Source organism: Coenobita brevimanus, chromosome 29 (genome assembly GCF_032717465.1).
Source record: "Coenobita brevimanus isolate Jiangsu-jjx chromosome 29, ASM3271746v2, whole genome shotgun sequence".
Lineage (NCBI taxonomy): Eukaryota > Metazoa > Arthropoda > Malacostraca > Decapoda > Coenobitidae > Coenobita > Coenobita brevimanus.
Genome location: NC_136982.1, coordinates 41,582,575 through 41,600,077, shown reverse-complemented (window position 1 = coordinate 41,600,077; position 17,503 = coordinate 41,582,575). Strand labels below are relative to the sequence as shown.

The following is a 17,503-nucleotide window of genomic DNA, read 5'->3' as shown; positions in this document are numbered from 1 at the left end:
CTACATCAAGTGAGTGGACGGTGAGCTCCCCAACCTATCAAATATCCAATTTCACCTTCTACAATACAAAAAGTACAGAGATCTCATAATACAATGTACAGTAGTGAATAGTGTAAAGTGATAGCTAATGGGTCAGTATTTCATTTACCATTATTTTGAAAAGCTGGAGCAGTTACTATGGTTTACTGTAATCACAGAGCCTGAGACAAAGAAAGGAAGAAGGAAAAGAAGGAAAATTCATCCTCCTAATCTTTTTTTCCAACTAAAAAATGGAAGGGTGGGAAAGAAAAGGAAGTAACAAGTCAACTATATATCATTACCAGTACGGTACCAGTATCTTCAAACTATGCATGCCTACCAATATATAATTTCTCGAGGTCATGTTTTGAGTGAGTTGGTGATGCAGTGAGCAGGGCTTCCCTCAGCTTCACCACACTGCTATGATGGGGGTACACACGCTGACCCTCTTCAGCCCAGTACAACCGCACACCACTGTCAGCCTGTACTTCCGTGTACAGCTCACATACTGAAAGTACATCAGGAATAAAGGGTACAGTAATGGTGATGGTAAAAGTCACTCCCACATTTCTCGACTCAGTGGAAATAAACAACACAAAACAAAAGGGATGCTACTTAATTTCTTCATATACAGGATAGCCATTCCTTAATGCAGTTAGGGATGGGTGCAAGCAAAATGATTGGCTACTTATGGTGAAACAACTCCTACCAGAGACATATTTCCAAACATTTTTTTTTCTTTTTCTAATTTGTAAAGAAAAAGTTAATTCATCAACACCTTAACCCCCATCCGCCGGGTAACATCTATACACATCACAATCTGGCTGCTACAGGGCCGCCGGGTGATGTCTACACACTCAAGTGTCTTCCCGCCACCGTTTGAACCAGCCGCCATTTCATCATGCTACCAAAGGGTAGGAAGGGATTTCATCTATAGCACACAGATGAGAGTCAGTCTGTCCCGTGCTTTTGCAAGGTGTACAACGATGTCTTCAGACTCCTATTTGTCCGATTCCGTCTGTGCGGCCTGTAGCCAAATACATCATCCACTCCTGGCAAACCTCTTTCCAAGGATACTAGAAGGGCTTAGTGATAATGCCATAAGGCAAGCCTTGGATGCAACAGTGTCTAGTTTATCTAGTAGTGGAGAAGTTATCACGTTGAGAGCAAAGCCATAGTCAGCGCCATGGGCAGATGTACGAACACGTCCTGCTCTCACGGCGAAAATCAGTTCTCTTCCTCACATCAATGCTCATCAATGCAATGACCTAGGGATTTGGGGATACTTTCACTCACAAGAGAAGGAGTTGGTGAGTGTAATGGCTGTTAATTCGCTTCCCTAAGTGCTATAGTTTCTGAGATATTATGGTTTGAAAACAAGCAATTTTCAGCGGTTTCTCAGAAATTGCCTGTAGTGAGGTGACGACTGCATTAGAAGTAGCCCGGCATTTGAGGGTTAATAATAAAACAACTAAAGAAAAGGGGTTAAATCACCAGCACCATAATAATGAACCAACTTTAACCCCTTCAATTAGTTTACAGTATCATATTTTCTACTTCTTATTCTTCCTGTTTCCCATATAATTTCACTCAATTCAGGAATGACTTAGGCCTGGAGGAGTTAGACTGCTAGTGCCTCCATCAAGTCCCCCTTGAAACGAATAAAACCTTGATACTACTGATAACAAAAGATAAGTTAGACACTGTACTGAACGGGTATACATAAGAATTATCTTGTACAGTTGCAACTGTCAATAGCCACATAGCTCCATCCTGCTATGGCAAAGTACATCCTCTTGTCTTTTTACTTACTCATACAATCTTTTCCAAGTAAACACATGAACAGACAATGTATGGGTGAAAAATGTAGATACAGACTCCTGAGACTGCAAAAGATATTACTGGAAAACTGAAATTCTGTGCAACATTTATCCAACAAGCTAGTGTATCGTACATTTTCTAGCCGTCTATTGCCAGATGCCTTAACACCGTAAGGGGTGGTCACAAACAAATCGCCTCCATGTCACCAAGTCCCACGCCATTTCACTATTCTGCTCCCAGCTTACACCCCCTTCTCTCATATACCTCTCCACTCCACTTCCTCCATCTCATCCTTGGCCTCGTCCTCCCTCCCCATCCTCCATCTCACTCACATACACTCTCCTCATTAGTCTCTCGATCTCCATAAGGCCAAACCACCTTAACACATCCTCATTTGTCTGTCTGTCTCTCCATGTAATTCCACATGCTCCTCTCAACTCCTTTCCACTACTCTCACTCTTGACTTGTGTCCTTCTAACATGCTCCAGGCCAGGGATAGGGTCAAATACGTATTTGTATTTGTATATGCAAATACACAAAAATCAATATTTGTATTTTATTTGTATTTAGAATTTTAAAAGTTGCATATTTGTATTTTGAGCCTTGTATTTGCCATATCTGCTTCACATACAGTCAAATACACTCATATAAAATTGCTAATTTTACATGCCATTGTGATGAAATTACTGCCAATAGTGAATTTTACTTTTCTTCATAAATAAAAGTTGACATAGTTGGCATCTTGTCTACCACTCTCATTCAGTCAAGGGATAATGTACTGTACAATACTATACTTGTCAGAACGTGTTCCAAACCTGTTAGCCTATGTTAAGTGACTGAGAGACTGAGATCAGCACCTGAAGCCACCAGTCACTCATAAAGCCAAGATGTCTAGTACTCTATTTAGATGTTTTGGACCTAAACAGCCTGGTTCTGACCCTAGCCAGTACATTGTTGAGTGTAATTATTGTCACAAGAATGTTGCTGGCTCCCTCGAGAGCACATCCAATCTATGAACATATTTAAAGGTTAGTTTCTATCTATCTATCTATCTATAGCCCGACGCCCTAATCCCGCAAAGGGTGGCCGCAGACAAAAAGCCTCCAAGTCACTCTGTCACCCACCATTTGACTCCCCTCCCCCCAACTCACTCCCCCCTCCCTCATATACCTCTCAACTCCATCCCTCCACTAGTTGAATTAAAACAGTGGTGTAGTGCTATAATAAATGAGTGAAGCATTAATAGTGGGCATGATTAATCAATATCTTAAGAGGAATTGAAAATGTAATGACCATTACATCAAGACAATTAGTCTAAGTACTGTAATAATAAGTCTTTTAATGTAATAAGCACCAGTTCCAGCACCAGTGGTGCTTATTTTACCTAGGTAAATCTCAAGGGAGTAAAATTATCTGTTTATAATTAGACTGAAAAAAGCTGGTACAGTACTTGCATTTGTATTTGAAGTTTCATATTTGTATTTGCTGGTACGATACCTGTATTTGTATTTTATTTGTATTTGAAGCTTCATATTTATATTTCATTTGTATTTGATAATTTAGAAGTTTGAATTTTTGTACCTGTATTTGTAACTGGACGCAAAGAAATTGATGTATTTCCGTATTTGTATATGACCCCATCCCTGGTCCAGGTTTCTCTTCACTGTACATTTTACTAATAAATAATTACTGTAGTAAAATGAATAAAATTAACTTACTTTTTAAAATGAGATCTTTTTGCCCTTCTCCTAGCTCATAAGCATTCTTGAATGCTTGAACAGCCTTTTCTTTGTTTCCTAGTCCTTCATAAATTTGTCCCAGTAAACGATGAGCATCCACAGCCTTTGGACGCACTGAGAGAAATTCACTAAGGTAGCGCCGAGCACTCTCACACTCGTTGATGTTGAAGTAGAGCCGTGCTATGTTGTATCCTCGCAATTTACGCTGAAAGTAGAAATGAGTATAAATAAATGCTGCACTTTGCAGCCCTACATCTACACAAAACAACTCAGCAGTGACTGACTGGTCAGCATCAATGACAGAAGCTGCTGGTCTGCCAGCACCAGGGATTGAACCTTATTAGGGGCAGCTGGTGTTATTCAGCTTAGATGTTCTCCTACCCTTTGTGGTCTGGCAAGTAAAATGGGTGCCTAGGGCAATAAATAGGGAAGATAGCTGTGGTGACCTGGATGATGCAATGGATTTGCATCTCACAACAGTGGATGAATAACCCACCCCCCGTGATCAAAGGCCTACATTAAAGAGATGAGCACAGCCACTAAATATTTCATTGCATCTGTCCCCAATTTTACCTTTAATATATGTCTCTAACAGGGTGGGCATATAAGCTAAAATAAAGCAATCATGCCACCACAATCTTGAATCAAAATAATGAAGGATTGGATGGATGAAAAATGTTATGATCAAAGATAGAAATTACTGCCTTTCCTGTCACATTTTCCATTTCGTACCATATTAGCTCAAATGTACTACATACTTTTACATTTCCTATTTGCATTATATGAGGTCTGCTCTGAAAGTATCCAACCTTAGGCTCTTAAAAAAATATGTAACTGACCTTTTGAGCTAGGACACTAATACTCCTCAAAGTTGGTCCCTTCCGACCTGATACACATAGCCCAACGTTCTTTCCATTGCCTGAAACATTTTTCAAAGTCGATTTTTTTTTTTCTCCTGCAGGCACTTCATTGCATGCGTAGTGCATTCTTCTTTCGTCTAAAATCGGGAACCCTTCAACAGAGTTTTGAGCTTGAGAAATAACTAAAAGTTGCACAAAGCCATATCTGGTGAGCAGGAAGCCTGCCAGATGTTGAGCTTTGCCAAAAATTCCTGAATCAGTTGAGAAAAATTGGCAGGGGCATTGTCATGGTGCAGCTTCCAATTTCCCACTTTCCAAAGGTCTGGTTTCTTCTGCTGAACTGCATCATGAAGACAAGGGATACTTACCTAGTACTGGTTAATGGGGATATAAGAATATTTTCTTGTTGGGTCCCCACCTCTAATATACTGTGCCAGCCTTCCATTGCTCATAACCTTTTATGTTTGTCGTACCTAGATCTGAAGACGGCTATAGATGGTGCTGTTACTACTACTTCTGGTAACTGGTTCCATTCGTGTAGTGAACGTACTGAAAACCAACTTCCCAAGTGTGGTTCTCCAGTGGTCCAGCACAGCCAGTTTGAAACTGTGCCCCTTCAGACTGGTGCCACTAAATTTGAAGAACCTGGTACAAGGGATGTCTTCATGGCCGTGGACAATTTTGTACACCTTGATCATGTCCCCCCTTTTCCTTGTCTTCCAAAGTCTGCAGGCCAAGGGCTTCACACCTCTCTTCGTACAGTAGATCTGCATACCGGTACTCTGGCACTAGCTTGGTGGCTCTGTGCTGGACTTGCTTCAGCAACTTTATGTCTTTTATTAGGTAAGGTGACCAGCACTGGGATGCATAATCCAATATCGGCCTCACCAGAGCAGTATACAGGGGCAGCAGGATCTCCCGGTCAATGTATGAGAAGTTCCTTTCAATTATCCCTAACCTGCTGTTAGCCTTGGCTGCCACCTTTGCCACGTGCGTAGAAGACTTCAGGTCTGCTGAAATAAAGACACCCAAGTCCTTCTCCACCTATGACTTTTCCAGTTCTCTCCTGTAAAGCCTGTAGTTGGTCCTGGGGTTCCCACAGCCGAAGTGCACAGTTTTGCACCTGTCCACATTAAATGTTAGTAGCCACTTCCTGCTCCATCCTGACACCCGGGCAATATCTCTTTGCAGTGCCTCAACGTCCTCCTGGGTCTTGATGGTCCTGTTTATCTTGGCATCATCCGCGAACAGACTTGCCGGTGACTCCAGGCTGTTCATAAGATCATTTGTGTAGATAATGAAAAGAATTGGGCCCACCACCGATCCCTCAGGTACACCACTCTTCACTGGTACCCATTCCGAGAAGGCACCCCTAATGGCCACCTGATGTGTCCTGTTGGCCAAAAAATTGGTGAGCCATCTCTTCATATCCCATGTTATACGGTACAGTACCTACTGCTTGGAGCTTCGCCACCAGCCATCAGTGAGGTGCTCTGTCGAACGTCAAGGTAGTAATGTCTGTTGACAGTCTGACTTTCTGGTGTGTATTTGTGACTCACAACACTATGGCAGTAGAAAAAAAAATGTCAACATGCATTTCACCTTGCTGAGTTGGAAGCTGCACCATGACAACACCCCTGCCAATTCTTCTGAACTGATTCAGGAATTTTTGGCCAAGTACAACATCCCACAGGTCTGGCAGGCTCCCTATTCACCAGTCATGGCTTCGTGCATGACTTTTGGTTATTCCCCAAACTCAAAACTTCACTGAAGAGTTCCCAAGTTAAGACAAGAGAAGAGATTATGACAAATGTGACGATGCACCTGCAGGAGATACCTAAAACCAACTCTGACAAATTTGTCAGGCAGTGGAATGAGCGCTGGGCTCTGTGTGTCACGTCAGAAGGGGCCTACTGTGGTTTCAGAGGGATTAGTGTCATACCTCAACAGGTTAGCTATTTATTTTTTTACAGCCTAAGGTCGGATACTTTCTGAACAGACCTCGTATTTCTGGCTTACAGGAAACTATTAGGCTTGTCACTAAATGTAATGCCATTTGAAAAGGAAAGAAGCGTAATAAAGTGACAGGAAAGATGGGAGATATAGGAAGAAAGGATGGCAGACACAGAAAAGAAGAATCATAAAGGTGAAGAAGAAGTAGCAACAATACATCATATGAGTGGATGACAGCCACCACTACCTATCACTAAGTAGCAAGGTTAGGCTTGTTTACACCAGTGTTGGTGTCCTACCAGGGGAGAGTAGTTGCTTTGGCTCCTAAACTCAATCATCTCCAAGTTGTTCTAGTAAGGTTAGAACAGACTGGGCTAAGCTAAATTAATGGTATGTTAGGTTGGATTAAGTTAGGCTTGCTATAACAAAACAACACATCAGACTGATCTTTGGGATGAATTAACCTGAAAGTCAACACAGCAGGTAGCCATTTGCTATGGCTGGCATATAAAACTGGTGAGGGTGTACAGTATTATTAACATCTTTGAGATTAACATTACAAATCTGAGCAACTATTGACACCTATCACTATAATCATTAGGTTAGAGTTTACAGTAATTAAAAAAAGAACAGGTGAAAATTATATGCATAGAAGCTCTTAAGATGTCACCTAAAATATCCTGACATTTGTTACAATATACCGTACCAGTACTGTAAAGATGTATACAGGTGGGACAAGTTTAAAACCTTTACATGAAACTGTATGCAAACCAATTAACCTCTCCATTATGATAATGTATTGGTACTTCATATTTTAATTATATCTCCAGACAATTTCATTTAACTTTGGGGACATTTTTAAAAATTGGTAGGGTTAAATTTTCCCCTCATTAACCCATTAACTACAAAGCAGATATCTGTGCTTCATAATATAGTCTGATATCAGCTAACTCATAACAAAAATAAAGAAATCCTTGGGTTGAATTGGTTGACTTAAATCTAGATCATGATGTCTATACTTGTATGGTAGATAATCCTTAACAATAATAATAATTTGATTTTGTAAAATACCAGTACTGGGAATGGCTTAATGTTTCTAGGAAGGGAATGAATTACTTGAAAGAACAGCAGAAGAGATGAGAGAGAAAAAGATGAATAAGTGGACAGGGAGTTTAACAGAGAATAGGAGCATGACTGGAGTAAAAGGAGGGAAAGTGATAAATGAGGAAATATGGAAAAAATTGAGAGTGGAATACGAATGAGTGGAGAAAAGAAGTGGAAGAAATATCAAGTTTGAAGTTGTATAAAGCATGACAAAAAGAACTGGGAGGGCAGAAGCAAGTGTATGATAACAGGGAGGCTTCCATGATCCTGTTCATGTGTAGAAGTAATAATTTGAACTTGGGGAAGAGAAAGAGATTTTGTAATTAATCAACGGAGTGCCTGATGTGTGGAAATGCCATAGAAGACCTGAACCACTTTGTACTACACTGCCCAGCATACAGCAAGGAGCAAAGAAGCACGGTACTTCAGCAACCATACCAAGAGTATGAAGACTCAATAGTAGGAAATCTGCTCTTCAACAGAAGTCCAATAGAAGAAAGTAAATCGGTATTATATAAATTCTGGCAGATAAGAATCAAGAAACTGTAAGAACTAGACAAGTTGAAATAAGATCCAGACTGTATGAAGATACAGTACATCAGGAGGTGCCGTTGTAAAGGCATTACCCCCGACATTCAAATGAACTGAACTGAACTGTTATAATGTTCATGGCTACATTCCATATTATTTATCAGTGCTAATTACATGGTATTTCTGCAATGTTTAAATGTAGTAAAACAATTGTATCATAAGGCTAGTTCATGTCATGAGCTTTCCTACCAATGGAATCAGGAGTTTTCACTGTGTCCTAGCACCATTAATAAAATCATTACGATTAAAAAGATACTCAGACTACACGGTACAGCCAAACATCCCATTCTACTCAACTCGCCTGGACATTTTCACTAAGTTTGTTCAACATTTCAAATACAGTACTGCAGGGACAAAACAAGACGGAAATCAATACACGGGCAAACTGATGTCTTTGCCCTTCGTACGATTACAGGGTTAAATTTAGCAAAGGCATGATACTAAACTCTACTTTGTTATACGCCAAATAATTCTTGGCGGGGGTCTGTTGTGGGTATTCTTGTCCCTCATGTATTCCACACACTCACCTCTTCCTCACTCCTCACTTTGCTCAGTAAATCCCGGACATGGCGATCCACGTCCTTTTTTGACCGCAACATGGTCACAGAATCATTACTTTCAGAATAATAAAGGTTTAACACTGAGATAAGCAGCCCGCACAATCACTCAGCGAAGCTGCACAACATGAAGTAATAGTATTTCTTAATTGTAAACTGAATTTATATGAACATTTATTCCATTAAAATTAATGAAAATGTATTTATAAATATTATCACATCGTTAAGATGTTAAAATTATTAATATATGACCAACAGCATTTTCAGTCGTTAAGAAATTATATTCTCTAAATTCAAAATGACTAGATACTGCTTTCCGATACCAGTGATTCTTATGACAGACAAAATGTAGTTTACTCGTATGAAAATTATATGGGAATTATAATATATAATATCGAACACCATATCATTACAAGAGGATAATATTTATTGGCATAAAATGAATTATTTTAAGCTGGCACCATAGAAACTGATTTTTGAGGGGAAACCTTTTTGTTTTCTGTGCATGGATGTGTTGCTGGAAAAAAAAAAAAAAAAAATGACACCACAAACTATAGCAGACCCGCGAAAGCTGAGTTCATTACATTACTGCTTTCAAGAGGTGTAGCGGTACCTGGATAAAAATTAAAACCTGCATAAACGAGAATACAGCATGACTGAAGAGTTGTATTCTCGTTGGGTTAATGAATTACGAAGAGCTCCAGCATTTCATTAATATTGTATATTGGTCTAAATCTTTAATATGGTATTTATATCTCTGCAATCCCGACGCAGATTCATACAAGAGAATATGAAAATGTCGTATTAAGGAAAAGGTGGTAAGAAAAATATGCCGAGAAAGGCTCCTGATCCAAGAAACCAATCAATACCCAAAATTCTAGAGCCAAAGAAATTAACCCTTCCACTACAATGTCTCTTTTCCTTCTGGAATCCGAAAATGGATGTATGCGGCCCATTCTATCAGCATTAAGTATAATATCAAGACCCAGTATAATTCATCATCATCATCATCATCATCATTCAGACCTTTTTCTTACCTAAGGATAAGCTGATAAGAAAAAGCTGTCGTGTTCATTCAGTGTTTTGAACTGCGCGCCATATCCGTAATCTCAGAGATCACATAAGAAAGTACTGTACAGTATATTTTATGCAATCTATCACTTATCTATTTGATGTTTCATTGTCATATATGTTAGCAGAATCACTTTGCTAATTACGGACCCATCACATTACCCAGATAGCCTTACAAACAGAAAATGAATACATTTAGTCAGACTATATGTAGAAATTTCTAGCACAGTCGTAAACATTGAGTGAGAAGTTAGTAAACAGAAACAGAGATGACGTGTTGAGTGGTGGTAGGTTGTTGTCCTTTCTCAGGCTTCATCACTTCATCATCATTAGTCATGGAATCTTCATACAATGCACGTTGCCCAGGTAAGTGTGGGAAAAACTTAAATCAGTAGGCCAAGCTGGGTTCAGTAAAAAACCAACGTAGAATGTATGATCCGTACTGAGTTTTAGGTAATTCTGATATCTTTTGGGGTCAGTGCAAAAATATACGTTATATATTTACGTGTGTTGACTTTGCTATACTTTAGGGGTTATTTATGTTGCTTATTGTGACTGTTCTATAAGATGAAGACGTGTGAATGAGGGTAGCGTAATACAAGTCGCCATATCAGATCGTCGTAGGAATCAAAACATCTGTAGCATGTTAGGTATTGATAAAAAGATAGTGTAGGCATTTATTTCTATAATAATATAGCAAATAATGGTAGATGATTTTAGCAACAAACTCTAGTGTTTGGATTACTTGTCTTTGTTGTCAGTCAGAAAAACATTAATTTTTGTGAGGATATGGATTATCAATGGATCAAACTTAATTTGCAAACCTTGTCAAATGGAACTGCAAAAGCCACAGACAAAATGAAATTTCATACAGCCATGGAATCTTGAAATTTCCTTTTGACAGTATACACGTCTCACCTTCTGCTGTTTTTACTAAATACTTAATTGTTGCAAATACACTTTTTATTACTAGTTAACTACTGGCAGTCAGGGTTGTTCAGCTCATAGCTCTGTCTGTTGTCAAATCTATGTCCACACTAGATTAGATTAGGTTAGGACAGGTTTGGTTAGGTTAGGTTAGTTTAAGTTACCTGCAATGAGATGGAGATAGGAGCTGGAATAAACCATTTCAGCCATGCTTCCTGCACCCAACCCCCACACCTTATCTACTTAGTACTAAAATGTGCGGTTGTGACAATTAAGTATTTAGTAAAAATGGCAGTAGGTAAGATGTGAGAGTTACTCACCTGGTAAAACCAGGTGAGTAACTCATCTGAGCAGATCCATCATCCACAGGTAAGCAACTGCTTCTGTGGTACTGCCCTGTAGGTACATACACTGCCTTCAAGGATCTGGCACCCCCTTGTGGTAGAACAGCAGCAGTACATGAAATGGGAATCACACTCTGAAATGCAGTTACATAATATAAAGAAGATATGAATTTTGTCAGTGTTACAGACTTAAATATGTACCAGATCTCCAGTACAGTACCATCTCTTTAGATGTCTCAAGTACCTTTACGTACGGTACATGTTTTAGTACTGTATACAGTGACTTGGAAGTGCTATCATGACAGCTGCAGTTTTAGCAACCTGCATTAAAATCCTTTGTGTGAGTAATGCAGTGAAGAAAGGATTTTTGAATTCATACTGCAGTATTTTTTATATGATATGTTTAAATTACCATACTTATCTTTACGATGATAGTGGATGCAGGTCATGTGTTAGTCCTGTATGTCCAGATTGTCATTCTCAGACCAGCATGAATAATTATATCTAGTTTTTCTTGAAAGATCTGATAAAAAGAAAAAGCAGAACCCATCATGTGGAAGCATGTAAGCTGCTTTATAGAATGGTGCATGGGTAGGAATTAAAGGATTGTATTCTCTTTGGGATCAAGATCTTACACAACACCTCATCCTCAGCTCTTTATTTTGCCAGTTGCAATTTATTACCTCTCATGTTAATTATGCTAAATTTGTCAGTATTATAATGATACTGTATAAATCACATACCGGTACTGTATATACAAATAAGTGCAGTACAGTATGAAGTGTTAGCAAAATAAGTTACTAAGAAAGTGGTACCGTACTTCAAAACCAGAATGCCACCGAAGTAAGGTGAGAGAATAGTGCATACTTAAGGAAATATTTTCTATAAGAATTAGTTAAAAGGAGTGGGAGGAGAGACTCAGAATTTGTCATTACAGGCTGCTTCCTAACATTAGACAGATTTTAGTGGCCTCCTCATCTTTTGACATCATGCATGTGATAATGATGCTTTTATCTGTCTAACTATCTGTTGCCAGGTGCCTCAATCCTGCAAAGGGTGGCCACAAACAAATTGCCTCTATGTCGTCCTTTCCTCTGCTGTATCGCTGTCCTCCCTTCAGCTCACACACCCCCTTTCTCATATAGTGTACCGTACTGTACCTCTCCACTCCATCCCCCCATCTCATCCTTGGCCTCTCCCCTCCTCTCCCCTCTTCCATTTCACTCACATACACTCTCCTCGTTAATCTCTTGTTCTCTACCCTCTCCACGTGGCCAAACCTCCTCAGTGTATTTCTTCTAACGGTTTCTGTTGCATTCATACCACAATGCTCCCTCACTTCCTCATTTGTCAGTCTGTCTTTCCATGTATCTCCACATGCTTCTCTCAGATAACTAATTTCCACTGCTCTCACTCTTGACTTGTGTTGTTCCAACAAGGTCCAAGCTTCACTTTCACACATTAGAGTTAGTATCACAGTGCTATCATGCAGTTACCTTTTTACTACCATGCTTAATTCCCTATTTTTTACCCACTGCTTTCAAAGAACCATCAACCTTTCTTCCTTGTTGCACCCTTTCAAGCACATCATCCTCTAAACTTCCATCCTTACTCATCACACTATCCAAGTACAGTACTTGAATGCACTCACATCCAACCCCACTGTACATTCAGTGACTTCATTTAAAAAAGTGGAGAGGATGGAGGTTGAAAGACTGACGAAGAGAGTGTATGTGAGTGAGGTGGAGGGGGGAAGAGGGAGGGGGAGGCCGAGGATGAGATGGAGGGATGGGGTGGAGAGGTATATGAGAGAGGGGGGTGTGAGTTGGGAGCAGGGCAGTGAAATGGCGGGGGACAGGGTGACTTGGAGGCGATTTGTTTGTGGCCACCCCAAACGGGATTGACGCATCTGGCAATAGATAGATAGATTTTTTTTTTTTTTTCAACTACTGTCTCAACTTTGGTTATAGTAAATTGAGGGATATATATACTGTGCTCTGTTAGGGTTAGGTGGTTGGCTATAGAGAGATGCATAAACGTGGAATGGTTGAGATCAGGGAGTTTGGCACTTTACTGGACCTGATAATGCAGTTTGTGTACCACTCTCTGGTACTCAAGCATTTATATATTAATTTAGAAACTGGTGGTACCTGAAATGTACCTTATTCTACATTGCATTGGCAGTAATTTATTGTATTGGTAACCCTCCCTTTAATAGCTGTCAAGCGGCTGTTTCGTGAAGCAAAAGAGCTCCATGAGGCTACAGAGGAGTACAATGCCCGACCCCTGGAGGATAATTTATTTGAGTGGCACTTCACAGTCAGAGGCCCAGCTGACTCTGAATTTGACGGGGGTATTTACCATGGTCGCATCATTATGCCTGCAGACTACCCAATGAAACCACCAAACATCATCTTTTTGACGGTGAGTTGTACCAGTACAGTATATCAGGCATAGTACTGTACAGTAATCCCTTGATTATCCAACGTAATAGAACCAAAGGCATGTCCAGAATGTGGATCTGCCCTGATAATAGACTTCTTCCCTGGCCCCCCCTTCGTACATAACTTTGAAAGCCATTGTAAAAGGCCACTGCAGTACATCACACAACACTTATTCCTGCTGTTTAACATTACTCTGTCTGGTTAAGCAGACCTATAAACCACACCCAAGCAATTATCATATCATGTAGGGTTGAGCAGGCCAGTTCGTACTCCATTAATATGCGGGAAGTTTGCCATCCTTCATCAGTCTCTCCCAGAATCTCCCCCTGCTTCTCCAGAGTCAGCAGTACCTACTTCCTTTTCCTTGGTGGAGGAACCATCATCACACACCCTAGGAAGAGGCATGCAAAGAATTTCAAGGCCTGAAGCAGGTAGAGAACAACCACAAAAGCCACCATGTGCACCACCATAACCGTCCGAGAGAGGCTGTTCACTACACAGTCGCTGGGTGGGGACTGGGGACAACCGTGGGAGTCTAACAGACGCTGGGTGAACTAGCCTACTGGGCTATTCCCACCCGGGCGGGCAAAATTGTTTGCGCGACAGTAATTTCCACCTGAACGCAAGCATTGTGTCCGGATAAAATGGAAAAATGTATGTATAATGGTTTAATACAGCCAGATCACAGCATCTGGGTAATGGATTGTTTGGATAATGGACATCCAGATAATCTAGGGATTACTGTACAGTACCTGTATACCAGTCTTTCTTCATATAAAAGTTTTGTATCTACTTTGAGCATGCTAATAGCAAAATGGTGGCCTATTCTAAGTGTTCAAGGAAACAGTATTATTATTATTATTATTTATTATAATTTTAAATTATCATTGGTGGTTGGTGAGGGCACTCACCATCCACTCACTCGATGTAGTGCAGCACTCGGGTGCCTGCCCTTTCCTCTCTCCCTTTCTTCTTTTCTTCTTTCATTCTTTCCTGTTCCTTCTGTCTATGGGTGACTCTACACTGAGTGACAAGCCAAATGGTTTCCTGTACACCAGGAAACCATTTACTATGCTGGGTGGTAATGTTATAACCAATTTATGGCCCCTGGTGATTTAGTGGGCAATTAAGGTGCTCCAATCGGATTGAGCCAGTGCATGTTTAAATCCAGTGGATGGTTGGAGTTAACTGCTCACGTAATGCTGCTGAAGGATGAGTGAGGCTGGTCACTCTCATCTTAAACGTCAGGACCAACTTGCCTAACCCCGTGCTCCTACGCTCCTCTTGGGGCAACACTGGATTAGATATGGATGATGAGTGAATGATAATTATTATTATTATTATTATATATTATTATTATTATTATTATTATCATTATTATTATTTTATTCATGTTATTTTATTATTATTTTATTATTATTATAATTTTTATTATAGTATTATTATTATTATTATTATTATTATTATTGTTGTTGTTGTTGTTGTTGTTTTTTCAGCCAAATGGGAGATTTGAAACCAATAAGAAAATCTGCCTGAGCATCTCTGGTCACCACCCTGAGACCTGGCAGCCATCATGGAGCATCCGCACAGCCCTGCTAGCCATCATAGGATTTATGCCCACCCCAGCCAATGGCACTATTGGCTCACTGGACTACACAGCCAGTGAGAGGGCTTCTCTAGCTAAAAAGTGAGCACTGGTTGTTTGTTGTTGTTGCTGTTGAGTAACCCTGGTCTGTCTGGCCTGGCAGGTCCATCAGCTGCAGGCAAGCGACCACTTCTGCAGGGCTGTCCCATGCAGTGAACTGTCTAATGTGATTTATCAGCTCAGTTAACTTGGAGTGAGGTTCTGAGTCGAGTTGAAGATTTGTACATTTGCAGGTGTTCTGATAATTTGCCTGTTTAATACTTGGTACACATTTTCCTACACTTGTAACATTGTGAGGTTTGGTTTGCCTGGCTTTGAAGAAGGACATAATTCCCCAGGCTCATATAAGGTGATATAGTTTTATATACAGTGCGTTTGCATGTGTCAACCTGATGATGCTTTAGTTTCTTCCAGAGGTAAAATAATTGTTCACTCCCATATTGTTAACGGTATGGCCTACCTCCCATTTTGTAAGCTGTTTTATCATATGCTGATGGCTCAGCGAATTTTTCATAACACTTTAAAGCACATTCATGCAACAAAGATGCTCCTATATTTACACTTGTTTGAATAATGACTTATACAGACATTTTAACAGTTTCAACAAAATCAACCTCCACTATTTTTATTCCAGACAGTCGTTAATCTTAGCGCCATCATTAAGTCAGTCGTACCCAACCACTCCCTATAGATAGCACAGGGAGTGGTTAAACAATAGCTATCAGTGAATCCATACTACCTAGGAGGGAGAGAGATTTCGAAAGTGATGATAAGATGTTGCTGTCTAATTATTATAACTGTTAGTTGTGTGTAGTAAATAATTTAGTGAAACATTTGTAGGTCACAGGAGTATGAATGTCCTGAGTGTGGCAACATCAGTCGCCTGCTGAAGGAGCGGACGAGTGATAACAAGGAGCTGCAGGCAGAGGCTCGGCAGGTCATGGGCCAGGTGGCAGTCTCAGTTAAGGTTAGTTTGGCTCATCCCCATTCTTCATGTATTTGTACTATCTATCTATCTATCTATTGCCAGATGCTATAATCCTGTACGGGGTGGCCATTTGACTCTGAGTTATTTGTTTTACAGGGAGGGGCACTAACCCTCCACCAACCCAAGTGACACGTAGGGAGCACATATGGTTTGGTTATATGGTTACCACCCAGGATTGTAAATGGTTTCTTGGCTTATAGGAAACCATTTGGCGTGTCACTCAATGTACAGCCACCTGTAATGGAAAGAAAAGCAATAAGTAGTGACAGAAAAGATGGGAGAAATCAATTCCTGAAAATATCAGAAATGGTGTATGTTACTAGTTTCACTTTGTATCCACATCTGCTGTTGATATTGTGAAATGTTATTCATAGGTACAGACTAAGTGTGTGATTTACTGTGAACTTCTAGGCTGTGGCATGCCTGCTAGGCAGGAAGTTTGGAGTGTAGGAGATTTGGGACAAATTTATCTTTTTTCAAGTTTAGAGTTTTCACATAAATACTTTATGGGAATGATAAAAATTCATACATAAGTAATTCAGTTTCTTTACCCACAAATGAAACAAACTGGAAAACTATAAGCATCTGTTTTCACATGTAGTGATGAATTCAAGACGCTTATTTTGAGCCGCACTGCTGCAGGCCTGAGTGTATGAAAGTTAGTCAAGAACTCATTCCAGATTCGTTTTCTTCTAATGTATTTATGATGATGCTAATGTACTGTTTTCTCACTGAATATCTCTTTATCTCAGTCATGAGTTATCATTATGTACATGTTCTGTAATTGTTCATATACTAGATCTTTACATGATATACCCTTTCATCCATTGATCTGGGATAGTATTTTCAGTAGGTGAAAATGTTCTCTATATTACAGTAGTACATTTAAATGTTAGTTTTAATAATTGTTTTAGTTTCCATGTTGTTGATGCTTATCAGAGACTGTTATATGTTTTGTTTATGTTACAGATGGAAAACAAGGATGAGGGTGAAGATGGAACTATGAAAGATGGGGTGAGTGAGAGCAGCAGTAGTGAGCAATTAGCTGTAGGTGGCCATTATAGTGTGGAGGAGGCAGATGGTGCCTCCAGTGCCGATGTTTCTCCCATAGACAGAGCCAGTCCGCAGTTTGAAGGAGAGATGGCTTCTGGCACCACCCCAACCAGTGCTGACCCTGACCCCACACCAGAAATCCTGATGGAAGGTGCATCCACAAATAATGTCAGGATAAACCCTGTATCTGTCACACCTGTTTCAACCTCAGGCTATCTATATAACTTTATTTTGTCAGCTGCAATTTGTCTCTTCATAAGTTTAGTAATTAGGCGGATATTTCTCATGGAAGGAGAAACTACAGAGGAGCTGGATGAAATTCTCCTCTGATATGACTAACCAATTTTAAGTACTGATTGTTTTGTTGGTACATGTATATTTAGAGTGT

The 17,503-nt window shown here is 39.9% G+C and overlaps 2 protein-coding genes across 2 annotated transcripts in view; one reads left to right on the top strand and one right to left on the bottom strand.

The window, feature by feature from the left end:
- Positions 1 to 8,685, bottom strand: part of Nup358 (nucleoporin 358) — a 97,726-nt gene extending 89,041 nt beyond the window's left edge. Inside the window, exons 1-3 of the mRNA XM_080268767.1 lie at positions 8,614 to 8,685; positions 3,558 to 3,783; positions 359 to 526 (exon numbers count right to left, since the gene is read on the bottom strand). Coding sequence (XP_080124893.1) covers positions 359 to 526; positions 3,558 to 3,783; positions 8,614 to 8,685 — 466 coding nt within the window. The remainder of the gene's footprint in view (positions 1 to 358; positions 527 to 3,557; positions 3,784 to 8,613) is intronic.
- Positions 8,686 to 10,000: 1,315 nt separating this feature from the next.
- Positions 10,001 to 17,447, top strand: LOC145394944 (ubiquitin-conjugating enzyme E2 J1-like). Its single transcript, XM_080268695.1, has 5 exons — positions 10,001 to 10,080; positions 13,204 to 13,409; positions 14,926 to 15,116; positions 15,915 to 16,041; positions 17,032 to 17,447. Exons 1-5 carry the CDS (start codon positions 10,050 to 10,052, stop codon positions 17,443 to 17,445), a joined length of 969 nt encoding a protein of 322 aa, XP_080124821.1. The 5' UTR covers positions 10,001 to 10,049; the 3' UTR covers positions 17,446 to 17,447.
- Positions 17,448 to 17,503: the final 56 nt, after the last annotated feature.